The sequence below is a fragment of the Panthera leo genome, chromosome D1 (assembly GCF_018350215.1).
Source record: "Panthera leo isolate Ple1 chromosome D1, P.leo_Ple1_pat1.1, whole genome shotgun sequence".
Taxonomy (NCBI): domain Eukaryota; kingdom Metazoa; phylum Chordata; class Mammalia; order Carnivora; family Felidae; genus Panthera; species Panthera leo.
This window is the reverse complement of record NC_056688.1, coordinates 15659217-15687001: the sequence shown is the minus strand read 5'-3', so window position 1 is coordinate 15687001 and position 27785 is coordinate 15659217. Positions and strand designations below refer to the sequence as shown.

General features: G+C 56.9%; 1 protein-coding gene across 1 annotated transcript; it reads left to right on the top strand.

The window, feature by feature from the left end:
- TMPRSS13 (transmembrane serine protease 13) lies at positions 1-27785 on the top strand. The gene is made up of 13 exons (XM_042906565.1): positions 1-129; positions 9509-9704; positions 10711-10815; positions 13342-13464; positions 14367-14496; positions 16514-16606; positions 17617-17660; positions 18952-19114; positions 19950-20122; positions 23038-23136; positions 25111-25253; positions 25393-25545; positions 26232-27785. Exons 1-13 carry the CDS (start codon positions 109-111, stop codon positions 26256-26258), a joined length of 1470 nt encoding a protein of 489 aa, XP_042762499.1. The 5' UTR covers positions 1-108; the 3' UTR covers positions 26259-27785.

Genomic DNA, 27785 nt, shown 5'->3' with positions numbered 1-27785 from the left:
CCTCAGCCTTCCAGCCCCCTTTTGCCCACATGCCGGGGAAGCCAGGGGCCAACATGGATCTCCCTGTAGACATCAGCTGAGTCTGGAAGCCTCACCCCTCAGGAGACCATGGAAAGGGACGGCAGCCGGGTGAGTGTCCCCGGGCCTTGGGCCAGAACTTCCCGGCGGTGAGGAAGCAGGGACAGGGCTGGGAGGTAGGTGGGGCGCCACCTGTATGCCTCTGGTTTGGGGGCAGATTGAGTGTGCCTTTCCTCATTTGAAGCTACTTTGGCCTCCTTTTATCCTGGTTTCTAGGAGGGGCCCCTGGGAGGAGTGGACGGGATTTGGGATCTGCTCAGGAAGCACCACCGGGCTGTGCCTGAAGTTTGGGCTCCTGCTCTGTGTCCTGGGAGCACCCTGGCCAGGGCATTAATGCTGTTAGATCATCACTTTTGCTGGTCTGAGAAATCACTGAACCTTGGCCTTCTAACTGGATTTCGGCGTTATCCTGGCCAACCCCCTCACTAGACTCCTAAGCCATCCTAGAAAAAAGTGACTTTCTATGAGTATTTGGGACCTTCAAGGAAACTTGTCATTATCCTTTGGTTACTTTCAGGCTTCATAACATCCATGCTTGGAAAGGGCTTCCTTATGTCTAACCATAATTCCTTCTGCTACAACTCAGGTTCCTTACCTCTTCTTCTGTTCTTGTTGGTGGTAGAGAGCGGCTAGAATGTCGTCTGTGGAAAAGCCAGTTATATACACGTGAAGGCGTCCGGAGATTTTGTTCCACTGTGCCTCAGCTCTCTTTCCTCGAGGGACGTACTTCTTGTGTTCTAATTTCTCCTTAGGTCTTGCTTTCTCCTCCTCCCCACCTTCTTTTGTTCTTTACCGACATCCTCTTCTGCCGACGTAGTAGAATCGGAGACTCTGGGAAGGATGGGGCAGCTCTGGGTTTGAGAAGGATCAGCTCAGCCTACATTTTGGCTTATAGTTGACTTGTGGGCCATTCTGAACCCAAGATACGTTTCTGCAACTTTCACTGTCACCTTTTCCGCCATTCTTCCAGCCCCCTCTTGACTTCTTTCCCGTGCTTCCCTTTTGACCTCTGCACTGTTCTCCTTGGTTCCTGTCTCCACCTCACCAAGGTCACTGGGTCCCAGGCGTCTCGGGTCACTGGAGCCTCTTGTGAGCAGTAAGGGCAACGCATAGGGCAGAATGGAGTTTTGTCTGAGGTGTGGGGAAGGTGAACCCACAGTTACAGCCATGGGGCATGTTTGTTGGTGACTTTCTGGGAGCCTGCCCTTGATGATCCCTAAATACAGAGGATGAGAAGGGCTGATTTGTCTGAAGGAGGGTAGGGCCAGTCCCCGGGCAGGGTCATAGAGGTGACCTCTGCTTATGACGCTCATCTTTCCAGAGGTAGGGACCACCATGGAAGGTCACTGGAGGGGCACAGTGGCGAGAACAGACTTTTCATTCCCGATGGAAGAGGTGTTAAGAGGTGCGTTAGGTGCCCTGTTCATTGTGGGAGCCTGTCCTCACTTACTTTGGAATGAAAGAATTGGACCACTCTTCCCTCATTTAAGGTGCTTAAAGTCACCCCCTTGTTTAGGGTAGAACCTCCAAGATAGTGAGCTTGAGGTGGGGAGCAGGGGGAGCTCCCGGGGGCTCTTAATCTTACCTGCAGCAGATTATTTCAGATCGATTCGTTGAATAGGAGCAGACTGGGAGAAACTGGTTGGCTAAGTCCGTGCCTTCTCTCGGAGGGCTTCACCGCAGGGAGATGGACATTGTGGCTTTTGTCCTTCAGCTCCTTAAAGTGGTGAGGCAGATGATGGCCAACGGACATGAGCCTGATGAAGTTCCTGTGCATGTCGGTTGGGTCTTCAGGGGGACCTTGGACAGGAGGTAGAGAAGGCTCACAGCCTCTCTGTCTTCAGAGGAGGCGCTTCCTCCTCGGTGTCATCATCCTCTAGGGGCTAGTCCTGACTCCCCTAACAACGTGTACAAATATCTCTTCTCCGTGCCTCAGGTTTTCCACCTACCAAAGAAGAGGGTTGGACAAATGCTTCCCCCCCCTCCCTCTGGCCCCTTTCTGGCTCCGTGACGGTCTTTGGAATTATACAGAATGGGGTCGGAGGTGCACCACACTGGATATGTGCATTTGTTCTTGAACAATAGTGTGTGTTTTGTGGTTTTTTTCCAAAAGGTGTCACGTTCTTCATGCTTACAGAAGTGCAATGCTTATTATAGAAAACCGAATGGACCCGTTGATAAAACAATAAGACAGTGTAGACGGGTCTTCTTAAAATAGACCAGGTTCTCAGCCAATCAGTCCAAGACCACAGATGCTGTGGACTCGAGAGCAGCTGGTGGTCCCAGGTCAGGTCTAGGATGAGGTACCCTCCCCTCAGGGGGCTGGGCAGGCTCCGAAGACGGAAGGCCAATAGGCTCCGGTCACCGTGCCATCAACCCCATAGTGCAGGCTTCCCCCGGACCCTTGGCACCTGCTCTTTGCCCTTCTAGGCATGCTGCCCTCCCCTGAGACCTCTGTGTTCCATGTTATCATTGGTGCTGAGCAGCCTTTCACCTGGCCTGTCCCACCTGCCCCCCCCCCGCCCCCGCATTGTCCCTGTGACTTGGCAAATGTGAACGAGAATGTGTGGGAGTGTGTGTATGGGGCTGCAGGTTGGGGTGCTGGGCGGGAAGGCCGACTGATGTAACAATAGCCACTTAGCTTAAGTGTGTTGTTTTGGCAAAACAGCTTCCTCTTGGTACAGCAACAGCGGGGTGGACTGTGCCCAGCCAGGCAGGCAAGGGTGCTGCAGGGAGGGGTGAGGGAAGCTGGCACAGGGAACCCGGGGCTTTGGCAGGACCTTGGCAGGACCATGTGGAGTGTGCCTCCTCTGATAGGACCATCGGAGAGCCTCCGTTAAGTACCAGCCCCGAACTGTGTCACCACCCCAGCATTGGCGTGGGAGGGAAATGGGGGGAAACTGAGGCCGCCAGCCCCTGGGCAATCAAATATTAGTTGCTTGGCAGTAACGGGCCCCCGATGTTCTTTAAAGTCTTTGATGAATGAACACATGCATGAATGAATAAACTAATGCATGGACAAGAAGGTGTTTTGATTCTGGTCTAACGGGGATCCCCGAGGCTTTTTCATGAGGCACCGTAAATTAGAAGACTCTTTAATGCTCACCCAGGCCGGTCATTTTCAAGTTCTTTGTAGCCGCAGCCCCTTTGGTTCAAATGAAATCGTATGTGGGGCCCATTGTACAAACTGCAAAGTGGATCTCCTCTGTTTGAAGTGGGGTGAAGGACCCCAAGCCCTTTCCCTGCTACAATGGTCCCTGAGACATTTCCACGGAACCTCTAATGCTCCGGGGACACTGCTTGAAAACAGCTGATCGTCTGCTCCCTTCATTTGCTAGATCGGGAGCTGAGACTCCGAGAGGGATGCCGCTGTCCTTCAGGTCATGTGGATACGGGAGCAGAGCAAGCCTCCCCTGGGTCTTCCAGGCCTGGGACAAGGGACGCCTCCACTCGGCTTCTTAGTCTGGAGCCCAGTGTGATGCCAGGGGTTCCCCAGTTTGGAAGGAGGTGCTGGCGAATCTGCCTGTGCTCTGAGGGGAGCCTGTATTTGTGGGATTTCTCCGGGTTCAGGGAGAGGGGGCAGTGGGACGGACCCCCGTGTACCTGGAGGAACAACGAAGCCTGGGTTGAGCAGTAAGGATGGGGAAGAAGCATGATCCACTCCGTCCCAGTTCAGACCGGTTCCTTGGAGACCAGTTCAGTCCAGTCCAGTCCACAGTAGAATGGGTTCAGCCTCCCCTGCCGTGGCCCAGGGGCTCCCCAGCCTCCCAACAGGCCAGGGGGCCTTTTCGCTTCCTTGTACCTTTTAATGCCTCCCGTAGGGACTGGGGGCATCTCTCCCTGCCTAGCCCAGGCTGGGGGCCTGCCTATGCCTCCCGCTCTGAACATGCTTGATACTCACTGCGAGAGAGAAGCTCCCATAGGGGCCTCAGTCTGGTGAGGAGTCCTTCCCCATCGGAGCCTGGTAAGGGGCGGTGGGAAAGCACATTGATGTGCAGCAGCCGAAGAACGAGAGCCAGAAGGTTAGGGTTCGGGTCCCGGCACCACCCCTGACTGGCTGTATAACCTTAGACGAATCCCATTGCCTTTCTGGGCCTTCATCACCTTCTCAAGTGAGGTGATGCAGGCTGTATGAAGGGATGGCCCAGGGCAGAGGAGGGAGGCCCCACCAGCTTGGGCTGGACTTGAACGGGCCCTGACGGACCTGGCCTTGGGTCACGAAGTCATGTCCTCATTGCTGCCTGCCGCCCAGGTGGACATTCTTCGGGTCTCGAGGGAACCCTTTCCTAGGCTCTTCTCCCTGGCATTGCCGGCTGGGCCTGCAGGAGACCCAGAGAGGTCAAAGGCGGGACCGCTCGGGCTCTTGTTCACTCACGGCCATCCCTCACCATGCTGAGCCAGGGAAACGGTCCAGAGTCAGCCACGCTCTGGCTGCGCCCTGTCCATCTGCCCTGCGTGCGTGCTGGGGAGAGCCTGGAGTCGGCCATCTGCGTTCCATTCTGGGTCTTCTGCTCACTGGCAAAGGCCAGGATTGGGCCGGTTCTGGTCCCAGCTCAGCCCCTTGTATCTTGGGACTTTGGGCAAGAAGCCTCCTCTCTCCCTCTCCCCCACCTACTCCAGGCATCTGCTCTGGGGGTGAGGCCAGGCCACCAGGAGGGAGGCTGGATGCCAGCAGTTGCTCTCCAGGAATTGAGGAAAGGAAATGAGTTGCTGCTGTCGCAGGTTAGACAGCAGGAAGAACTTCCAGCAGGGTGGGGTGGCAGGCCGTGAAATGGGTAAAGAAGGATGGCGGTGGAATCTTCTATTCCAGTGGCCCCTGGAGACCTCTTCCCAGCCTCCTGTGATGGTCCGGGTTGAGGTTCGGAGTCAGGGAGGTAGAGCGGACAGCCTCCCTGTGGAGGCTGCTTTCCTCGGGTCTTGGGGCTGTCTGTCCACCCTGCTGTCCCTGCTGGGGTTCACGTTCCCCACATGGGAGCTCTCCTGTGGGGCTGGGGCTCAGGCCTCTTCTCTTGCCCTGGTCTTCGGGGCCCGAGACTCTGTACGTGCCTCCCCCAGGCTCTGGCGCCAGAGGGCTTGCTCTACGGAGGCCAGGACTCCCAGGACCCCAGCTCTTTCTTGGATATTGCCCTGTCAATCCCCACAAGCCTACTCCCCAGCCCTGGGCAGATTTTGTGCTGGGCTGAGGCTCAAAGTCAGCGGCTTTAGAGTCTGGCCGGGGACTACTCACCCCCTTGGGTACCGAGCCCAAGATTAGTCCCATTTTACATGCCCCAGCTCTCTCTGGACTCCGAGAAGAGGGACCCATGGGAGTCTCCTGCCTAGACCCTCGCTTGCCTGCTCAGGGGGTCTTCTGGCTGCTTCCTGTGCGCCAAGGCCGTGGGTGGGCACGCTGGGACCTACCGTGCAGGTGGAACATTGGGGAGAAGGTTGGGCAAGGCTCAGGAAGTCCCCCCCCCCCGCCCCGTTGCCTTTCTGGCTGCTCCAGGCTTCCCGCTGTGCCTGCCCACCCCCCCCCCCCACCCCGCCAGCTACCCCTCTGGTCTCATTCCCTCCCCCTAGCCTTCCCATCATCCCCCTCTGGGCCTCCACCTGCTGTGGCCCCCTTTGTTCCTGCCATGGTGATGTGGTACCAGGACCAGGGCCCCGGGGTCCTGCTCAGGTGGGGACAACCTGAACTCTTGAATGAGAATCAGAGGCTTATGATAAGTCCCTGCAAGCCCACCAATCAGTTCAGCGGCTTTGGGCATGCTCTCTAGTCCCCTGCACCCAGTTTCCTCATGTATTAACTGGGGATCGCGGTTCCTGCCCGGTTTGCTAGCAAGGCCCTGTGAGAATCACATGAAATAATGAGTGTGGAAGCTTTTTGCACACCGTAAGCCTCAAGGAAGGGAAGGAAGTCACTGGGGACACTCGTGATACCGTGGGTCCAGACTCTACCTGCTCTTAGTAGGTCTGGCCGGGACCCCAGCCCTGTCACTTACCTGAGATGGGAGTTTGGGCATCTTCTTAACCTCTCCGGACCGCGGTTTCAAGATCTGTTAAGTGGGGCTCACACTAACAGCTGTAAAGAGCTTTGATGAGGTTGAGATGGGATCCAGTTAAGTTCCTAACAGGCTGCCACATTTGTTGTGGCGTGCCACACATTTACAGACCAGGTTCTTTCATGTGTATCCTGCGGTGATCTGGGGGAAGGAGGCGAGATCGGTCCCATCTTACCCGTGTGGAGACAGACTGAAGTATTCACTTACTTGCCCAAGGCAGCCCGTTCGGGAATGGATGCAGTCATATTTGAGCACACAGTTTTCTATTTCAAGTCCGTCGTCTTCAACAAACAGACACCCACTGTCACAGCTGATGGTCCCCAAGTCCTTACTTTCCATATGGCGTCTATAACAAACAACGCTGTGAAGCAGGGTCATTGGCTCACCTTACAAATACGGAATCTGAGGTACAAAGAGGTTAAGTCACTGGCCCGGAGTCACTTGCTGGCGTGGGGAGGGCTTGATGACTGGCAGACTGTCTCTCCTGTCCCCTGGCTCCACCAGGTCCTGGCGAGTGCAGCACCCACCCGTGATTCCTGCCAGAAAGAAGTTCCACAAGACTGAGATCCCTGTGGAACCACCAGCCCCACTTCCAGGCTCCCCATTGGTGCTCCCAGCCCTGCAAGGGCCCAGCTCTCAGGCCATGTCACAAATGCAGAATGAGCGCCCTGTATGCAGGTGCAGGGAGAAGACTGTGCCGGGGCTCTTGCTACCGACTCGAGAAGGCAGGGGAGCTCAGACACAGGCAGGCTTGGGGCAGAATCCCGACTGTGTGATTCTGGCCAGTCTGAGCCCTGGGCGTTGGTTTCCTTATCTGTCAAATGGGCTTCTAAAAACACCAAACTCTCGGGGACCTGGATGGAGTGAGGACCTCACAAGCTCACAGACAAGGAAGCTTTTTGTAAATGGTAAAGTGCTTTGCATGGTGACCTAATTATTTTATTGTCTCACGTAATGGAAATTGGCCCCCAAGGGTAGGGAAGGCTTATTGTGTGAGCACAGCAGGGAAGGAAGCCTGGCAGGCCAGTTGAGCTGCCCAGTGCCAGGATCCCGGGCAGGTGCTAAGGCTTAGGCCACCACTGGTGGGAGGCAGGGGGCTCTAAACAGTCTGGGTCTTAGGAGGGCCTTCGTCTGGACTTTATCTCCCTAAGATGAGCTCCCGCCACCTTTCGGCCCTTTGGTCATGCCTCGTGGCTGTTGACGTTCATCCAGGTGGGTGCTGTGTGGGCCAAGGCGAAGGCAGAGAGAAATGGTCATTTCCTGCCCAGCCGCCATGTGCCAGATGCAGGCAAGACATTTTCTATTTTATCTCACTGAATCCTCAGCATCATTAGTCCTATCCTACAGACTAAGAAAAAGAAAGGTTCAGTGGCTTGCCTGAAGTCACGCTGCTGGCTGCAGGATCGAGACCCGGGTCTGCCTGCCTCCGAAGCCATCGGCTGTCAGCTGACGCATGCTGTATTTTCAACACACCCTCAGTGCCTCTCCTTGCCCCCTCCCCCACCCCAAGTCCTGTTCCCCTTGGAGCGTCTAGGGGCTCACCTGCCTTCATTTTATGGAAGTCTAGTGTCTGAATCCGAGCTCTGGTTCAGCGGTGTCGGCTGCAGCCCATCTTCGGGTCCCTGAACACGTACAAGTGTGTCCCTGCTCAGCTGGCGGGGCCACCTGGGTCCACGTGTATTTACCCACGTCCATTAATTAACCCCAGTAACTCCCTGGGATAATGGCTCCTGGTCCCTGCCTGTGGGAAGCCCGGGAAGCCCGGGAAGCCCGAGTGTGGTCAGGGACTGGAGATTCCTTTTTGAATTCATCGCGCAGCCTCGAGAACAATGAGGAAGTGACCAAACCAATGACCTCTGACTGACTCTTAGAAAAGGGAGTTTTAAAAAAGGAAAATAAGAAGCCCCCGCGGGGTAGAGATGATGGTGTTGCCTTGGGCCGATGTGCTAACGAGGAGGACTTTTTCTTAACTGGTTTGCTTACTAATGACAAATGTTAAGCATGGTGGCAGGTGAGGGTGGCGAACAGGTCCCAGCGGTCCGAAGCCTGTCCCCTCCACACAGCCCTGCTGACTGTGCCCCCCACCCCCTGCCGCCCCCTGCCACTCCTTCTCCTGGGCTGCCTTCCTGAGCAGACCAGTCAGTGCTCAGCAGAACTTGGGACGAGGGGCAGGTGCGGTCCCTGCGGCAGGTCAATTCCCAGCTCCCCCTGCTGCCCCTGGGGACTTCCGGACGGGGCTTAAGAGGTAGAGATGGTACAAGGGGCCTGAGGGAGGTGACAGGGACCGGGGGCCCTGCAGGACTGCCCACCCGCTCCCTCTTAGATTTGGAGCACCCCAGAGGCTCCGCTTTCCAGGAAGGAACAGGCCCCACATTCACGGATGGCCTCCTAAGACCAGCTGCTGCGCTGTCACCCTTGTCCCTCCTCAGAGAGGCAGCAAAGCCTCGTGGTCGGGTTGGCCGCCGAGCCGGACTTTCTGGACTCCCCCTCTGGCCCCGCCGCTCGCCAGCTATGACGGCATGATCGCATTGCTCAGTCTCTCTGCTTCTGTTTCCCTTGTGCAAGATGGGGGTGACGGGGCTGTTGTGAGGGTGAAGTGAGTGAATGCATCTAAAGCTCTGAGAGCACGGGAAGTCCTCTGTCCCCGTCCGTTAGAGCAGACGACTCCAGCGGCTGCTGTGTAGGGTTGAGGATCTTGTGCAAGAGGGACGCACTCCTACCCCAGCCCCTACCTTCTTCTGGCTTTGCCTCTCCCGTCTCCCTGACGCGCCGGTGAATCGGTACATGTGCGCCCACGCGAGTGCGTGTGGGTGAAGGTGTGTGAGTGAAAGCGAATTCTGGGGTCACTGAGAATGGTGGGCTACAAGGCAGGCCAGGGTTTTTCCTTGAGTGAGTGCTCTCCACACTCTTCAATGACAGCTCGTAGTAAGAACGTGGTTTTCTCAATCTGGGGCCCACGAAAGACAGGGGCAGGGTGTGGGGTGAGAGAAGTGAAGAGGGGCCGAAAGAGTGATTACTTCCCCCACCAGGGACCACACCTCCCTGAGCGACTCTCAGAGCGAGGGTCCCTATACCCAGGTAGCCAAAGCAAGGGCCCCCAAGCCCCAAGCGGATGGCCCACGGCCCTCTGCCCGCTCCGTAGATTCCCGTGATGGGAGAGGGGTGTAGGGAGCTGGGGAGAGTAGGCTTTTTGAACTTGCACTCCATCCTGAGACACTCTTCTTCTCAGATGCTTCCCTGCCAGGGGGTGGTGGTGGTGGGGGGGGGCGGGGAGTTGCTCAACCCCTGGCCACTTGGCCTGGGGCATTTATCTGCTGGCTTAGCAGGGCTGAGAGCTGGGTGGGTTCTCAGGGGGGTAGCCTGAGGGATGCCCTTCATTCTGTTTCCAGAATGCTTCCCCCGCACGGACGTCTCCAGCCCGGGCATCCCCTTCCAGGTCAGCATCCGGCAGGTCATTGTCCGCCAGGTCAGCCTCCACGGCCTCCTCTCCGACAAGAGTGTACCTTGTTAGAGCAACACCAGTGGGGGCCGTGCCCATCCGGGCATCTCCTGCCAGGTCGGCCCCGGCCACCAGGGAGAGCCCAGGTAAGGGGGACGCTGCGGGGAAGGCAAGAGCACAGGGAAGGAGTCGATGGGTGGGGAGTCAGACGGGGGAGGGGGGGGGGCGCCCGGGGAGGTAGGGGCCGAAAGGAGCCATCCCATGCAAGCCCGAGACCGTGGAAAATTGTGGCCAGCGGGGTAGGGGAGAAGAAACCAGGTCCAACGAAGCAGCTGTCACTTTGGGGGCCCTGGGTCAGAGGACAGATTTGGAGAGGTGGGGTTAGAGAGCCCAGTTAGAGACCGGGGTTCTTTCCTCAGGCTGCCCCGTGGGTCTGCCGGGAGGCCAGGGTCTGCCCTAGAATAGGGTCCTGATCACGGGTCCATCTGTGGTAGAGGAGGAAAGGGAGAGATTCTGACCAGGTAGGCGCTCTCACACCCCAACTCTCCAAACTGGCTTCTGTGGTTCAGGTGCTGGATGGAAGTCACAGTGGCCAGATGGGCCTTGGGGCTGGCTCTGCCCCTAACAGAACAGTGTTCCTGCCCATCCTTAGGCTGCCCTCCTCCTATCCTAGACTTCGGCCTGTCCCCACCACCACAATACAGACTGGCCCGGAGAATTGTCCATATTTGGGGTCCCTTTCACAGTCTTGCCCTCCTCAAGGGCTGGTGAGGGACCCTCGGGTCGTGGCCTCTGGAATCAGACACACTTCATTTGAATCCCTGCTCTGCCATTCACTAGCCAAGTAACCTTGAGCAAGTTCTTTACCTTTTTGTGAGCCCCAGTTTCCCCGCCTCTAAAATGAGCCTGGTAACGCGCAGCTCACACGGGTGCCTTGAGAATTACATGAGAGAACGCTTGCGAATGCCTGGCTGGCCCGTACTAGGTGCTCAGTGAAAGGGAGCTGTAGGTACCAGGTGAGGTGGGGTCACATTCTGGAGTGCAGGGGTCCTAAGGGGGCCCTCCCAGGCCAGCCTGCTTCCTTCTCCCTCCTCCGCTCCACCGGACCCCTCTCAACAGCCTTACCCCCCCCTGCTCCTGCCCTGTCCCTAGGTGTCAGCTTGCCCAAGTTCACCTGGCAGGAGGGCCAGAAGCGGCTGCCACTCATCGGATGTATCCTCCTCCTCATCGCCCTCGTGGTGTCGCTCATCATCCTCTGTGAGTTTCACGGAGGGAGCAGGGGCGGGCTCTGGCCATGGCAGGCTAGAGTGGGGTCCCCGGATGGGGGTGCGGCGCAGGGAGTCCTGAGTGGGGAACGCACACTGACTGGCTACCGTGCCCCCCGGAGACACTCCTGCAAATGGCCTTGGACCACAGGGCCTGCAGGCCCCTTTGAGGACACGGGGTGAAGGGGAACCGGGCTCGGGCTTCGTCTGTGCTACTTCCTGGGCATCTTGCCCGGGAGAGTGAACCACTCTGAGCTCAGCTTCTGCATCTTCGATGGGATTAAATTCATTCAGTTCGTTTGACTTACTCTGTGCCCTGTCCGCGCTCATAAAGACTTCACTGGGTTCTGGGGAATAAATGAGATGAGGGCACGAAATCTAAAAGTGCTCATTATTTTTTTAAAAACTAAAAAAAACAAAACAAAACAAAAAAAAAAAACAGAGTAGAGAAAGTCAGGCATTTTCAGACAATGAGATAAAGTGCTCAGGGGCTTAGGTTTCCTTAAACTCCCCACCCCCCCAAAATACCCCACACATGTACTTTAGAAAAGATACCCAGGACAGGGTCTGGGTCTCTCTGCTGGGAAGCCCACCATGGGCCCAGCACAGCGTGGGACCTTAGGAGGGAGCACACATCAGGCCACACTATCCTCAGGGCAATCACAGTCTTCAGAGGGACATAGCTGGAAAATTAAGGTCACATGTGACCGTCAGGAACAGGTGACAGCTGCGTGGGCTGGGACGGTAGAGGCCAGCTCACGAAGGGTCGGGTGACGGCCTGGAAGACGGGAGGGCATGTTGACAGGGGATCTGAGCAGGATAAGCAGCTGCAGGAAACACAGGGGGCAGGTGGGCAAGGTCGGCGTGGGGAGAGGGAAGGGACCCACTTAGCCAGAGAGGGAAAAATACTATTTGGGGCCGTGGGGGCCGTCTGGGTATGGCTGGGCCCCACTGTAGAGAGCTTGAAATGCCAGGCCGGGGGTTAGGCTTCTGTTAAAGAGGCAGCACATGTGATGAGGAGCCGGCTGGACCGCTGCACGGAGACACGGGCTGGCCAGGCTGCTCCAGGAAGGAGATGACGCAGAGGGAGCTAGTGTGTTGGTTAAGGGCATGCCCCGCCCCCCCGCCCACCATAACATCCGGGCTCTGCCCCTTACCAGCTGGGCGACCACAGCAAATGGATTAACTTCAAGCCTCAGCGTCCCCACATGCCTGACAAGGTGGTGGCGTCACCGTCACGACGCACATAAAGGTCTCAGCCCGGTGCCTGCCACATGGTGTCCGTGTGAACCTCCAGCCAGGACTTGCTGCCCCTCCCACACAGGGCAGTGCTCCGGGGAACCCCCCCGGCCATCCTCTGAGAGGGGAATGACCCCTGAGGGGATGAGATGGCATCCAAGGGCACCCCCCCGGATAGGCTTATAGTCATGGTGTGGTTTCACAACGTTTCTTGAAGTCCCCTGACTGTCAAGGTGGCCCCTCCATTCAGAGGGGGACTGACCCGGGTTCCCGGGAGCCTCAGTGCCCAGGGCGTGGGAGGGGGAAGACCAGGGCACAGAGAGGAAGGGCAAGTCCAAAACATTAGGTGGCATTGGTGCCGGGGCCTGGAAGGAGCAGACACACAAGGGTGACCTTCACCTTGGGTGGTAGGGTCAGTGGGGGAAGCAGGGGGTCAGGCTGAGGAGGAGATTGAAGACGAGGGGCAGGGTGAGGAGTTAGAACTCGGGTTTCTTGGGCACTCGAGGGATGCTGTCTCCAGGCAGGAGGGATGGGACTCCCAGTTTGAGAAGAGGTTGGTGTTTGAGACAGAGGGAGTCACGAGGCTGACTTTCACACATGGTTTGTGAAGCTTGTGCATTTGGGAATCAGCCACCTAGAATTTTTCTTTGAATGGAAAGACATTTACAGGCATAAAGACAAGTAATGGGGCAAGAACTGAGCAAAGGAGACATCCCTTGTTTAGGGGAGAAAGAGAAGGAAGAAAATCCAGGAGTTTCTGGGACTAAGGAATGGCCTTGGAGAAGACAGGATGGCTACTGCTTGCGTGTGGGGACTGTGGAGACAGAAATGTCTCTGCCATGACCCACAGAGCAGAGATGAAGGGATGTCAGAGGGGCTCTGAGAGGGGGGCTCTGGGATGCTGGAGGAGGGCTTTCTCTGGTCACCGCTCTGGCCCATGTAGGGCATGGGAGCTTCCAAAGCAGTACCTGCCTCCACACCTCCCTCTCCTCTCTGTCTCTCTCTTTGTCCCTCCCTCTTTCTTTCTCTCTCTCTCTCTCTCTCTCTCTCTGGGTGGCTGCTTGAGTCTGCCTGGTGCTACCCTGCTTGCAGGAGCTTTCCAGAGCATTCTGGAGCATTCCTGAGCAGGCTTTCTCTCCATACAGATGGGGGAAGAGAGCCCCAGAGTCCAAGAGGGATTGCAGGTCGGTGTCTCAGAACCCCCAGGGCCTGGGGCTGCTTAGCGTCTGGTCTCCCGGGGGCTGGCAGTGACCCGGCTGTCTGCTTCACTGTTTTCCAGTCTACTTCTGGCGGGGCCACACAGGAATCAAGTACAAGGAGCCAGTGGAGAGCTGCCCCATACATGCCGTGCGCTGTGATGGGGTCGTGGACTGTAAGCTGAGAAGTGATGAGCTGGGCTGTGGTAAGGACGCTGGGCACGGGTGCGTGTGTGAGAGGGTGTGAGTGCACACTGCAAACCGCCCATCAGCTTGAATAGGGGGCAGTGGACAGGGAGCCGGAGGACCTGGGCTCTGGTCACGGTCGCCTTGGTTCTGAAACCTGGCTTGGGGTGCTGTGTGACTTGGGCAAGTCACTTACCTTCTCTGGGCTTCAGTTTCTTAATTTGTGAAATGGACGAGATTAGTAGTTCTCAGAATCTGCCTACTCCCGAGGAGCAGACAAAATGGAGCTGCTCTGGCCGGAGGCAGGTGTGGGGTCCACATGCCCCTGCTCTTTGCCCAGCAGGTGACCCCTGACTTGGCACCCCCTGTGGTTTCATAAAGTCAGTTTGTCAACAGCTGGCCTCGATGAGCACAAAGGTCTCTTTGAGCCCTGATCCTCAGTGCTTTTTCGGTGCGTTGTGTATGTATAGCCCGGATGCAGGTGTCTGTGGGTGTGTATCGCCTGTGTGTTTACGCGTATCGTTGCCCATAAGCACGTCTCTCTGTGACTGAACACGCAGTGGGATCACAGACCCTATTCCCCTTGTCACTCTCTCGTTCGGGCATGTCACTGCCCTCTTGGGGTGCTGCCTCCTGGCATTGCTCACCCCGTTTTCCCAGCAGAGGTCCCCTGGGTCCTGTGGCATGGAGGGCTGTCTGCCCTGCCCCAGCCCCTGCCTTGGCTCTGCCTCTACTGAGTGTCTGGGGCTTCTGAGCCCTGGCCAGTGATCATTACCTCCCGGATCTGGCTCCCGGACGTTCCCCAGGCCCCAGCGAGGAGCCTTAGGACAGGAGCATCTCAGAGCCTCACTCAGGACATTCCTCAAGACTTTGGAGCTTCCTGGGTGCTGAAAGCCCGCTCTGCCCTTTTCTTGCCTGGCAGTGAGGTTCGATTGGAACAAGTCTCTGCTTAAAGTCTACTCTGGATCCTCCCATCAGTGGCTTCCCATCTGCAGTGACAGCTGGAACGACTCCTACTCAGAGAAGACGTGCCAGCAGCTGGGTTTCATGAGGTAAACCTCTCCCCAGGGTCCCAGCTTCGGGGATGCCTCGGGCTCTTTGCAGGGGCCTCTCAGGCTCATCGTGGGCACCTTGAAAGGGCACCTGGGTGGCTCAGTCCGCCAAGCGTCCTGTTCTTGATTTTGGCTCGGGTCCTGATCTCGCGGTTTGTGAGTTCGAGCCCCGTGTGGGGCCCTGTGCTGACAGCGCGGGGCCTGCTTGGGATTCTGTCCCTTGCTCTGCCCCTCCCCCACTAGCTTGTACCTGCTCTCTCTCTCTCTAAATAAATAAATAAATAAACATTAAAAAAAGAAGATAAAAAAGATCCTCGAGGACCCGGGATGAGAGCACCAGCTCAGGACACTCTTGAGTTAGGCAGAGACATTGGCCTCGGGAGCCCAAGCCTGGGGGTAAGTTGTTCCCACGAGGCCAAAGCAATCATTTGTAGATCTGCAGGAGGAGGTCACTCCCGCCCGGTTGTCTGCATCGAAGTGGCCTTGTGTCCAGTGATCGCATTTAATGGTCGCGGTGGCCCTGTGAGGGGGATGGGCTTTGGGGCCTGTCTTGTCCTCTCCTCACGGCTGGGAATGAGGGGCTGGGGCTCTGAGCTACAGCCGTTGTGGCTTGAGCTGGAACGCATCAAAGGGGGAAGGGGACGGGCAGGTGTGGCCAGGTAAAGTCTTAGAATCTTTGGCTCTCAAGATTTCCAACCAAAGCTGATGCTAGTGGGTGGGGCGGGGAGTAGGGTTAGGACAGCCTTCCTGCTTGAAGGGGTCCCCCATCCTTCCCTTATTTGCAGGCCACATAGCCAGCTCCGTCCTCCCTGCTGGTCTGCGCTTTGGGGGGTTCACCAAGGTGTGTGAGGCCGTGGGGAGAGGGGTTTAGGATGTCGCTGAGGACTCTCTGTAGAAGAAGCACCTTGAGAAGCGGGGCTCGGAGGCTGGGGCTTAGAACCTGTTTTCTGCCCTCACTTCAGCCTCAGAGTTCTGATCATCAGAGAGGGACCCAAGGGATCCGGCTGGAAGATAATACACATCTTTCATCATGGAGTTGTGAGGCCTTATGCAAATCTGAGCCTCCCTGGGGCTTCAGTAGATAGTGGCGTTTATTCAAAGAATGTAATTGAGATTTAATATGGGCCAGAGACCGTGTGGCCCCCAGACAAGATCCCTGCCCTTAGAGAATCTCCGGTATGGTGTGGGCAAGAGAGGCTCGAACGAATAACCATGGTACAATGTGATGTGTAATGATAAGGGCAAAGGAGAGGGTGCACCTGGCAGACAGCAGGGAACGGAGGAACCCCCAGGGAGAGGAATGGCACGCACAAAGGCCCACTCTCGTACAAGGGGTATCGTGTTCTAGAAGTGCGCAGAAGTGCCACACCGATAGTGATCCATGCATTCCCCGCATCCGAATCGCCTGGGGTGCTTGTTAAAATGCACCCCAAAATCAGAATCTGTGGATTGGGGTTTAGAACCTGCTTCATAAATGCCCCGAGGTGATGCCTATAGACACTGTGGTCTGAGATCTGGTAGGCGACTACAAGGTTCTCACACTTTAAGGTACAAACCCATAACGTGGGGATCTTTAAAAGGCAGAGTCTGGCCCAGCAGGTCCGGGGTATGGCTGCCGCTGGCCCGTGGATCACAGTTTGGCTAGAGAAGGGCCGGGTCAGTGTTTCTCGAACTTGCGTGTGCACCCAAATCACCCGGAGAGCCTGTTAAAAACACGGGGCCAGAGTTCCTGGTTCAGTAGGTCTAGGGTTCAGAGGACCCAGGAATTTGCATTTCTAACAAGTTCCCAGGCGGTGCTGATGCTGCTGTCCGGGATGGGACCACACTTTGAAAACCACTGGGCTGGCGCACTGGGCTAGTGGGGACAGTGGTGGACTACGTGGGACGGGTCTGAGCGTTTTGGGCCTTAGCCGCCTCTGGCCTCTCCCAGCAGGACTCTAACACATGCCCGGGGACCCGGAAGGGTGCGGTCTGTCTCAAGGGGGGCTCATTCTTCTTTCCGTCCCCTCCCTTACAGTGCTTACCGGACAACCGAGGTGGCCCACAGGGATCTCACCAGCAGCCTCTCAATCTCCAAATACAACTCTACCCTCCAGGAAAGCCTCTACAGGTGCGGTGGGGCAGGCCAGGCTGCCTGCCTGTGCGCAGGGAAACGGCGGAGCGCTTTGAGTCGGGGACCCCCTCTCCTTTGGCCTTTCTGGGACCCAGCCTCCGGGAACCCATCGCGAATGTCAGGAGCATCCCAGAAACAGTCCTCATTTGCCACCTGTCTCCTGACTTGAAAGTTCCGATTGAAGCTCGGTGCCGAGAGCACCTCAAGGTCAGGGGTGGCACAGAGTTTATCCGGTTGCCGGAGACCGCGAGTGAACCCTGGGGCCACCAGGCGGCCAGGTGTTTGAGCTGGAAGCTGCTGCAGGGAGGGGGCTTGGGATGGGGGGCGGGGGAGAAACGTCACTGGGGTGAGCAGGTGCAGGGTAGGGAGCAGGAGCAGGAGTGCCAGGTGCCTGTGGTCAGGGACAGGGAGGCTCCACTGCCAAGCACTGGCCCCCTCCTGGGCCTTGCCCTCTGTCATCTCTGCACTGTGGCTCTGCCCTTGTCGCAACCCCACCCCCCACTCAAGGGGAGGCTCCAGCAGCTAGCAGTGTTTACCCTGGGGAGGGGAAAGAAGAAACAAGACTTCCAGAGCAAAAGGGATGGGGAGGGCAGGGGAGGGGGGGGGGAAGGAAGGGAAGTGGATCAGCCGTACCCTGGATGCCTGCTTTGTGTAGGTGTTTTGCGTGCTACGGGGCCGGCAGAGCATTGAGGAACTGTCAGGGGAGGGTCAGGCCACCTGTTCAGCTGTGGAAAGATGCTGGGGCAATGAAGTCATGAGTTCAGAGGACACGGATCTATGCAAATGTGTGCCATCTACAGGGGTGGGGACAAGAGTGGGGATGGTTTGCGCTGAGCCATCCCCATTCCTGGAGAAAGCACTAGAAGGGTCTGTCTCTCTGGGAGGGACATCAGAATCTCTATCTGATGCAAAGGAGACGGGATAGGAACTTAGAGTCAACCAGGGAAGGCTTCCTGGAGGAGGTGTTTAATGTGCCCTTTTCACATCTTCTGCGTCTCTTCCTGCAGGTCTGAATGCCCTTCCCAGCAGTATGTCTCTCTCCAGTGTTCCCGTAAGAAGATGCTCTTCCTCCTGGACTGTGGCCTGTGTGGGGTGGGAGTCAGGGAGCAGAGGGGTGGGACCTCTCTGGGGGCGATGGTCAGCCCTGGGGGTCCAAGCCAGGAAGATGGTCTTAACTAGCAGGACTGCTTCAGGGCTGGAGGCCCCGTAAGGCACTGGGACAGTCTCAGGGTAGCATTTGCCCTTGTCCTGACTCTGCCCAGCTCAGCAACCTTGTTCCTACAAGGGAAGCCATTCAAATCTCATGGATTCTGGGTGGTGGGAAGGACTGGGAGAGCCAGTCTGGACCAGCTTAAAGCTCCCATATCAGTAGACGCGGAACTAGATCTGGGGCCAACATTTACTGAGTACCTTCTGTGCCATAAGGCACCAGGCTCTTGATAAACACGATTGCGTGGGATTCTCACGGGGCAGATGCCATTACTGTCCGCTCACTGATAAGAGGCCGAAATGTTTGCCTTGCTTAATGCAGACCGCTGGTAGGTGGGGAGTCAGTATCCAACCTCGGGTCTGACCCCAAACCCCAAGCCATGAATCAGCCCACAAGTGCTGTGTTCTCTGTAATGACCAGGTAGGGATGCTCCCCTGGGCAGGCAGCCACGGGGACTACAGACGGAGTGCCCACCCCCTCCGATCGCTGCTGGTCCTTCACTCTGTCCCCTTTCGAAGAAAAAAGGACACGTGTCTGAACACACTTGGGGACTGCCCTCCTTGTCCACAATTTTGGGGGCACGATTCACTCCTTCTGGAAATGTTCCCTTGGGATCCATACAGGGTCCCCAGTAGCCCTGAATGACCCACTGGGGAGCCATGTGGGCACAGACCCACCCGCACAGCAGGGAAAGTTCATTTCTCCTTTGTCTGCAAATGATAGAGGTCCCTGTCACCATGCCCATCAATTCAGGGTCATGTCAGACTTGGTCTGCTTCCCCGACCTCCTGATAGCAGCCTTGGGGTTCACCGCCACCACCTCGATGCTTGGCACGGTGCCCAAAGCTTCAGGCACTTAGTAAGCCTTTGCCAAGGAGAGAAGGAGTGAGTGGCAGGAAAGAGGAACCTGCCTAGGATGCAACTTCGTGCTGGGTGATCCCAGAAGTCTGACCTACTGCTCTGCTTTGGCAGGAAGCAGCCGAGCCACATCAGATGAAGTGAGCAAAGCAGTGTCCGTGGGCGGGTGGGTGCCCTCAGGATGAGGCTGCCCGAGCCCGCCCTGGATCCAGGGAGCACGGTGGCGGCTCTGAGGACAGCAGAGGTCACGGTTTGTCTCTTCTGCCTGTCCGCAGACTGTGGACTGAGGGCCATGACCGGGCGGATCGTGGGAGGGGCGCTGGCCCCAGAGAGCAAGTGGCCTTGGCAAGTGAGTCTGCAGTATGGCACCACGCACATCTGCGGGGGCACGCTGATCGACGCCCAGTGGGTGCTCACCGCCGCTCACTGCTTCTTTGTGTAAGTACCCGAGGGGGGGCGGTGACGCCGTGCCTCCCGGGTTGGGGATCCCCAGGAGGGCCCGATGGCAGACTCACTTGTCGGTCCGCAGAGGAGGGCTTGGGCTGTGACCCCGGCCCCCGAGGGCAGGCGCCACTGGTGCGGCCGGGGCCGTGGTTTGCGGTTGCGATTTCGTCCTGGGGAGTGTGAGTTGGGGCTTCTGGTTCCGAGCTCGGCCCAGAATGAGAAAAGAACCTTGATGACCCCCAGGGAGGGTGAGGCGGGCCTACACAAGGGCTTGGGAACCTGCCCCTGAAGAGGCCTCTGCTTCCCGCAGCAGGAACTTACAGGAGGGGAGCCCGAGGAATCGGGAACGTGGATCCGGGAAGTGAGGGATGGGGATTGTAGGGAGGGTGGAACAGTCAGCTTCTGCCCGTCACCAGCCAGGCTTGTCCCTTTGAGCCGGTGAGCAGGAAAGGGCGTTGGGGGGGGGGGGGGTGCGGGCACTGGCTTCCCCAGTCGCGAGTGAGTCTCTGGCAGATCCATTTGTGCGAGGTGTGGCCTGTCCACCTTGTAGGAAACTTGGTGGCATGACGAGGAGGCGGTGGGGGTAGATGCTCACAGCTTGTGCCCGTGCCCTCTCTTTATTACTGGGAGGTGCAGAGTGGCCGGTTCACGAGGGACTTGTGGAGGCAGGGGATTGTTTTGGAGCCCTGGGCTGGGATAGACGGCTCCCCTTAGAGGTCATTTCGTCCATCCTCCTGCCTGTAAGCTGCAGCCACGGCCGCGGCTCCCTGGGTGTAGCAGGTGCTGCCACTGGGCTCCACCAGACCACGGTCTCTTGTGGCTCCTGCAGGACCCGGGAGAAGATCCTGGAGGGCTGGAAGGTCTACGCGGGTACCAGCAACCTGCTCCAGCTGCCTGCGGCGGCCTCCATCTCCCAGATCATCATCAATGGCAACTACACGGACGAGGAGGACGACTATGACATTGCCCTCATGCGGCTCTCCAAGCCCCTGACCCTGTCTGGTGAGTGGATCGACACCGGTCACACCCACCCCGGCTCCTCCAGGCGACCCTCAGGGCCCAGCCTTGTGGCCTCCGTGCACCCCTCTTGGGGTTCCCGAGCCTCAGCACGGTGGCGGTCAAAGGCTCTTAGGGGTCATTTATTGCAACACCTCTACTTTACCATTGAGGAAACTGAGGCCCAGAGGCTAGAAATAAGGTTGTCCCAAATGACACATCTCGCATCGCAAGCTGGTGACAGAGACAAGGCTTGGATACTGGTCTCAATCCAAGTACATAGATTGAATTGTTTCATGCGTATTTATTGAGCACTTACTAGGGGCCGGGCACCGTGGTAGGCGTTTTACATCTGCGGTAACACTAAACTCTTCACAGCCAGTCCTGTAGAGCAGGTACTCTTGCTAGCTTCGGTTTACCTTTGAGGAGATGGAACTTTCCAGAGAGAAGATTACCCAAGGCAATGAAGTAGTAAGTGGCCGCTCCGGGACTGGATCCAGGAGGGTCCCCCTCCCTAGCAATGCCGTTTGCCCTGGGCTCTCCGCTGGCCGATTGCTATGACGGCCGTGGAGAACACATTCCAAAAGTGGATTGCCACGGGGTTGACTAGAGGAAGGACGTGCTCGGAGTTGTCAGGAGATCAAAGGAGGCTTCATTCATTAATTCACTCTCTCCTGTGCAAACTTACCAAGTACTTACAGTGTGTCTGCTGCTAAGTAACAGGCTGCACAATTGCAGTTCAATTCTATTCAAATCGAACAATGGGTGACCCACACAGACAGTCCCCAGAGGCCGATGACGTGATGATGAGGACGGCTGGGGGAGCCACGGTGGCACAGATGGGGCTTCCTTGAAGGATAGCTGAGTGCATCAGGCTCTCCAGAAGCCTCCGAGGGCTCTCTGGTTAGTCCTGCCTTTCTGGTGCTCTGAGCCCGTGAGCTGGTCTTTCTTGGCACATTAATTACAGAGGTGGTATCGGTCATGACTCAGACACTGGGTCATCAGAGTGGGGTGAGGAGGAGGAAACCACAGCAGAGCTCAGTTGGGTGGGGCCGGTCCAGAGCCACACCACCCAGCCACCCAGCCACCCAGCGGGCAAACCCTCCCTGCCCTCTTCCTGTCCTCCAGCCTTGTTTGTGGAGCCTGGGACTGCGAGGTGAGGGGGCATTCCTCTGCCCCCGCCCTGCCCTGCCCCTCACGCCCACCCAAAAGGGGGGCAGTCAGGTCTGCAGGACCAGGATGGGCCTTTCCGACCTTGCCGAACCCAGACTCCATTTGGCTAAGCTTCCAGATCTCCAACCGCCCCAACCCCCCTTAAATGTTATTTGGAATTCCAAATCAAATTAAGTAATTTGTGAAACCAAACAAAAGGTATTACGATATCGCACGTGCTTTTCAGACCGTGGCAGGCCCCTCTCCGGACTCCGATAGGCCCCTGGGCAGGAAGCACACGTGTAGTCTGAGAAGCACAGCTTAGGTTTATGTAGTCCTCTGGTCAGACCATGTGCCCTGAGTTTGGGTTTAGAAATCAGGCATTTTCTCCAACTCCTTCGACAGGCCTAGCACCTTGAAGTCACGGTACCATCGGTGAAAACTTACGAAAACTCACTGATACATGTAATACCCCCATAAAAACGAGCGGGATGTATAACAGTGTGACATGTTTTTAAGACCCTACATCTTAAAAATGAGCATATTTTAAGAAATTAGGTTTTGCTTTTTTTGGTTAATTGATGCCATTCCCTCATTTATTTTTTTTTATTAATTTTTTTTTAATGTTTATTTATTTTTGAGAGAGAGAGAGGGACAGAGCATGAGCGGGGGAGGAGCAGAGAGAGAGGGGGACACAGAATCCAAAGTTGAGTCTGTCCGCACTGAGCTGTCAGCACTGAGCCTGACACGGGGCTCGAACGCACCAACCGCGAGATCACGACCTGAGCCAAAGTCGGACGCTTAACCGACTGAGCCACCCAGGCGCCCCCCCCACCTTTTTTTTAACCCTCATTTATTTTTTGTTTGTTTACTCTCCAGCAGACGAACGTGTTAGACACCAAAACTTAAAGCCCGCTTTATGGAAGAATCTAGCATTGATTCTCACTCCCGCCCTCCCTTCCTCCGTGTCTGTCCTTCCTTTCTTCCTTGCTCTGTTTGTTGAGCACGTTGCACATGTTGGGCACTGTTCCAGATGCAGGAGGCTGCAGTGAGGGTAACAAACAATTGAGGACACTGCAAACATTCTATCACCTGAGAATTTCCTCTTGCAAATTGGGGTTTGGTGGTCCATGCCCTGGTCTACCTAAGGATGCCAGTCCTCAGAGAGAGCTTGTGAGGTGATCTCCAACAACACCTTCTAGATGTTTCTGAGCACGGGAGCGAGTGAGCAGTGGTTTTGCGGTCTGTGCCTCTAGGGCTGTGCTCTTCCCGCCTAGAGAGGTTGTCTGACCTGGAGGGAGTGCCTCAGGCCCTGACCACCCAGTGGGTGCTCTCCCCAGACCAGGCTGGACACATCACTGAGATGCCGTGGGGAGAATGCCTGCAACTTAGCCTGTGGCTGCTCTTTGCTCTGATGGACGGGCACGGAGGAGGCTCAGCCAGGAAAGCCGCTCTGAGAAGGGAGAGATGTGTGGCCACCCAGGATCGGCTTGGCACAGGGGAGCTTCCAAGGCCTATGCTTCTGTCCACAGGGCACCCACTGAAATCAGAATGCTTGAGGGACTCTGGGAGTACCCTGAAGGCTGGAGGGTCAAGATGAAGGGGCCGAGTCTCTTGCCTGGTCAGTTCAAGGGCCCAGAAGATTCAGAACCAGTCTGGGGGCAAGGAGGAGGGTCCTAGGACACTGGGACTCCCGTCCCTCGGAGCTGCCATCCCAACCAAAATCTCCGGCCTTGTCCCCGCACTGATGTCTCGAGGTCTCCTTGCAGCTCATGTCCACCCTGCCTGCCTCCCTATGCATGGACAGACCTTCAGCCTCAATGAGACCTGCTGGATCACAGGCTTTGGCAAGACCAAGGAGACAGATGGTGAGGGGACAGAGATGCTGGGGTGTGTGTGTGTGTGTGTGTGTGTGTGCGCATCTGTATGGAGTGAGTGGAGGTGATGTGTTGGGGTATATAGAGGAGGGCCTATCTAGATGAGGGTTTGGGCATTATGGATTCAGGGGCCTGGGTGTGGATGTCTGCGTGTTCACCTCACTCCCACACAAGGCGGACTCTCTGGTAGCCGGTAACAGAAACTTTTAATCTCGCGAAGTCCACCCTCGACCCCATCTCCCCATCTTACAGATGAGGAAACCGAAGACCTCCGGGGCTAAGTCACTTGCCCACGGTCACCCCGGTAGTTTCCAACAGACAGAACGGAGGCTAGAACACGGTTCTGCCGCCTCACACCGCGCGGCTTGCTCGCGGCCCCTCAGTTGTTACTTTTGTATCCATTGGATGAACTCTTCCATGGAAAAAGCCCCCATTCAACTGAAATGATTCTGAATTTCTTTTTAAAAGTGAAAAAAAAAGAGAAAAAGGTCGTCTTGGCACGGGCAGCGTTAGTCAACCGAAAGGAGAAGTCCCAAATGTACGAGTGAAAAAAATCCCAGCTGTTGACACAGGCTTAACGAATCTCAGCTACTTTTGCATACAGCTACGGAAGTTCAGAAAGCTATCCTGTACGTAGACACAAGGCGTGTTTATACACAGGTCCGTACATAAGGGCCTGGACATTTATTTCCTCCGAACTCTTAGGTGCCACCTCCCGGTGAGGAGGCACCAGCGCTTCGTTCACATACCTTACGAGAAAAGACAGACTATTTCCAGGACTGACAACACTGTGCAGCCTGTGTTCAGACCACGTAGGCTTCGTGGCTCAGATCCTTCCATCGCTGCAGACCACACCAGGTGCCTGCGTCCCCCTAAACAGCTTTGTGCAGAGCGTTCCAAAGTAAAAGCCTGTAAACCAACCCAATGTGGGGGTGTATATCCCCAAGTATATGTCAAAGCGGTTGGTGCGACAGTGCCCTCCAGCCAAGCCCACCGGGAAACCCTCCGTAGTTGTGAACACCTTGGGTTCCTTGCTTATTGCACTGAGGGGGGACATGTACCATGGAGAACCGTGAAAGTCTTACTAACAGAGTGCTAGACAGGACTTATCATAGGACCTGGGTGGTTTGGGGATGCAGGTTCAGAGAAGCGGAGCATTTGTCCAGACTGGATGCTTTCAGGAAGCAGGAGTAATTCCACGATTGGGTATCTTAATAGTGTCCTCTAGGAGTTAAGAATAAACTGAGTCGAAAGCTCTGATGGGTGAATAAGCGGTAGCCACTCCTACTGGCTGGGAGAGGGGATATTTGGTATTTTGGTGGTTTGCGCAGTAACCTCCCTTAGTTTCGTTTATGCTCAAACAAGAGTAAGGTGGCTTCCCCACCAACACGGACGGAGTGGCCTCGTCCGATGTCGGCTCCGAAAGATCGGTTACGTTTGGCCCGAGAGTGCCTGGCTGGCCTCCCTGTTAGACTGGCTAGCTGCCGGGGGCAGGGCCGCTGGTCCCTTGCTCAGTGTGATGGAGCGGTGACCGGCCCGGGAGCAGCCCGGTCCTGATCTCGGCCCCAGAACTGACCAGCCGTGTGACCGTGGGCACGTCGCAACTTCGGCCACGAGTTTCTCCAACTGTAAACGGATTCATTGCGCCTCTTCCGGGCACCTAGTTCCTGAAAACCAAATGAAATGGTGGATCTGATGGTGCTTTGAGTACAGAAAGGCGCTGTGCAGCGTGCAGGCAGCCTCGTGGGCTGTGAGTTTGAATGTGTACGTACGTGTATGTCTCTGTTACGTGTGTGGGAGTGTGTGTGCGTCCGTACGTGCTGGGGGGCCAGCCGTGGGAATGGTGCCCTCCGCTTCCAGGAAGCTGGGAGTCCGGGTCGGGGGGTGAGCGGCTAGAAGGCCGGGAAGCTGCCGGAAGTCTCACTCCTTCCCATCTTCTCTTTCCTCGACTCTACTTCACTGAAGAGAAGACATCCCCCTTCCTCCGGGAGGTGCAGGTCAACCTCATTGACTTTAAGAAATGCAATGACTTCTTGGTCTATGACAGTTACCTTACCCCAAGGATGATGTGTGCTGGGGACCTTCGGGGAGGCAGAGACTCCTGCCAGGTGAGGCTGCCTGGGAGAAGGCTGGGGTGTTGGGTTTGGAGTGAGAATCTGGTGCCCACTGTCGCTTGCCCAAGGACCGCCTCCCCTCCCCTGCTGATAATGTGTGCTCCCTCCTGCCCGCCCCCCCCACCCCCTGTAGGGAGACAGCGGGGGGCCCCTGGTCTGTGAGCAGAACAGTCGTTGGTACCTGGCAGGAGTCACTAGCTGGGGCACAGGCTGTGGCCAGAGGAACAAGCCCGGTGTGTATACCAAAGTGACAGAAGTCCTCCCCTGGATCTACAGCAAGATGGAGGTGAGAGCCTACAGGGGGCGCTGCGCGGGGCAGGCTGGGAGCTCCCAAAGGTGGGGTGCCTGCAAGAGGGCCCGGGCTTTCCCCAGGGGCTCGGCAGAGTTCCCCTCACCCCCTTGTGCTTGGGGTGTTCAGAAGACTGGGACGGGACAGCAGTCGAATGGTAGGCCGACCCCAGCTGCCCGTGTTTCTGTCCCTCAGATTCTTTCCTCTGAGGGGTTGAAAAGGGGTGGGCCCAGGCTGGGTGCCGGCCCCGGGAGCACCGTCCTCTCCCCGGAATGGCCAGGGTGTGAGTTCACACAGCCAGTTGGAGGGGTGTGTGCAGGCGGCCTCCCTCCTTGGCAGGAGGTTAGTCTCATGGAGATGGGGGAGGAGGGAGATTTACCTCCTCCTCTGCTGCCCCCGCTCAGCCCCTACCTTCCCTGAGCCTCCTGTCTTGGCTGTAAAGCAGGAGCTCCGTGCTCCCCTCTCCTTCCTCTGCCAGAGTGAGGGCAGAACAGAGAGCTTGGGTGGCCGCTCTGGAAATCCAGTCCGGTCGGTCTCTCTGCTTCCATGGTTCCTCGTTGCTGCTTGTCTCCGAGGAACAGTGTCCGTGACAGCTGGACTGGATTTTAGGCTCTGGACCCCCACCTTCGGCCTCTGTATTCCTGGCCCACCCTCACCCTGTTCTCCCTTGTTCTCTTCCTCAGAGTGAGGTGCGCTTCCGGAAATCCTAAGCAGCTGTCCTGTCCCACCTCACAGCCCTGGCTGCGTAAAGACTCTGGCTAAAGTGACTGGGCCATTTGCAGTGTCATCTGGGCCAAAGGTTCCGAGGCACCTGCGTCACTCCCACCTCCGCTGTCTACTGCCTCTGTGAATGTGCACACGTGTGTGTGTGTGTGTGTGTGTGTGTGTGTGTGTGTGTGTGTGTAGTTGCTCTCCCAAGGTTTTCCAGAAACCAGGAGAGCTGTCAGCCCTTTCCAAACCCCAGGCTGGAAAGCACCTGGAGATAACAGTTTGGGCGCTGTGGACCTTCCTGTAAGGGCGTCCGTCACGGATGGAGGAGGTTGAGCCCAGACAGCGCCCAGAGGAAGGGCCTAGAAGATCACATCAGAAATTCCTGCTCCTCGGGCCCTGGCTCAGAGACTAGCCCAGACTGAGAAGCCACCAGCATCGCCGCCGTCCTGGGATGGATTGCGGGTGTCGTCGGAGTACCGGGGCCGTCCTCGGTGGGAAGGTGCCCCCCCTCGGCATTACAGGCATCCTGCCCTTTCTCAGGCCTCCTGCGGGTGCCCTGGGTGTGGAGGGCTGACTGAGCGGTGGCTGCCCAGGCTGACAGCTGGCCTTGTGTGGTCACAGGCTACTGGGGCAGATTTTTATTGTATTTTTATATTCAAGAAATGGAAGTAGATGTATTTTTAAAGATTCTCCAAAACTTCCAGGAGCCTGAAGAGCTAACATCCGTCACCCCAAACATTCCAAGAGACTCTTGGGGGCTGTACCATTCCAGAGTCCTGCTGAGTGTTCCTGACATCCAGGGACCCGAGGAAGGAGCCCCTTCGGCGCGCTTAGGGAACTGCGTGCTCGCGTGGGCTGGCGGGCAGGTCATCACAGAGAGCCACGACTGTCGCTGCGTCCAAGGGCTACACCCAGGGCGTGAAGAAATGGCTGCTGCTGCTTCTCCGTGGGCGTCGGAGCCCGGGGACAGTCCAGATGGACAGATACCCCTCATACCCAGCGCTGTCCCGGACCTGCCAGTTTCTCTCAGCCCCTCCGCCTTTCAGTTTCTCAGCTGCTTCAGAAACAGCACGGACACGAACGCCGCCATCGAGAGAGGGTGGACACTGTCCCCAGGCCCTCCAGATAGCCGTCGTGAAGGATCTGAGTTGCTGTGCTCCTGTAAGTTGTCAGTGTGCCTGGCCTCCGTGTCAGCTCGAGGTCTGGGCTTCCCTCAGCCTTTCCTGGCCCGTCCAGTTCTCCTCGCTTTCCTGGGTCTCGCCTGGTGATACTAGGACTCCCAGAGGCAGGGTCCAAGCAAGGCAGCCCAGCCCAGCTCAGGCAGGTGGCTGCCCGGGGGCTAGAATGCCCAGGAAGAGCAAGGCTGGGCAGAGCCGGAGGGGGCTGGTTGCATGCTATAGAGGCCGGGGGTCCGGGAGGGCAACGTTCATGTCCACGGCATCCCCAGCAATAGTTTTCAGCAATAAAAGTTGTGTGACCCGAAAAATGTCTTATTGGATGTTCTAGGGATCCCCTATGTAGAAAAT

What these genes read in the sequence shown, in the direction of transcription:
- TMPRSS13 (XM_042906565.1), top strand. Translation starts at nt 109, where the DNA reads ATGGAAAGGGACGGCAGCCGG. An exon ending in CTCCAGGAAAGCCTCTACAG is followed by an intron (nt 16,607 to 17,616) that starts GTGCGGTGGGGC and finishes CTCTTCCTGCAG; the next exon opens with GTCTGAATGCCCTTCCCAGC. An exon ending in TGTCTCTCTCCAGTGTTCCC is followed by an intron (nt 17,661 to 18,951) that starts GTAAGAAGATGC and finishes GCCTGTCCGCAG; the next exon opens with ACTGTGGACTGAGGGCCATG.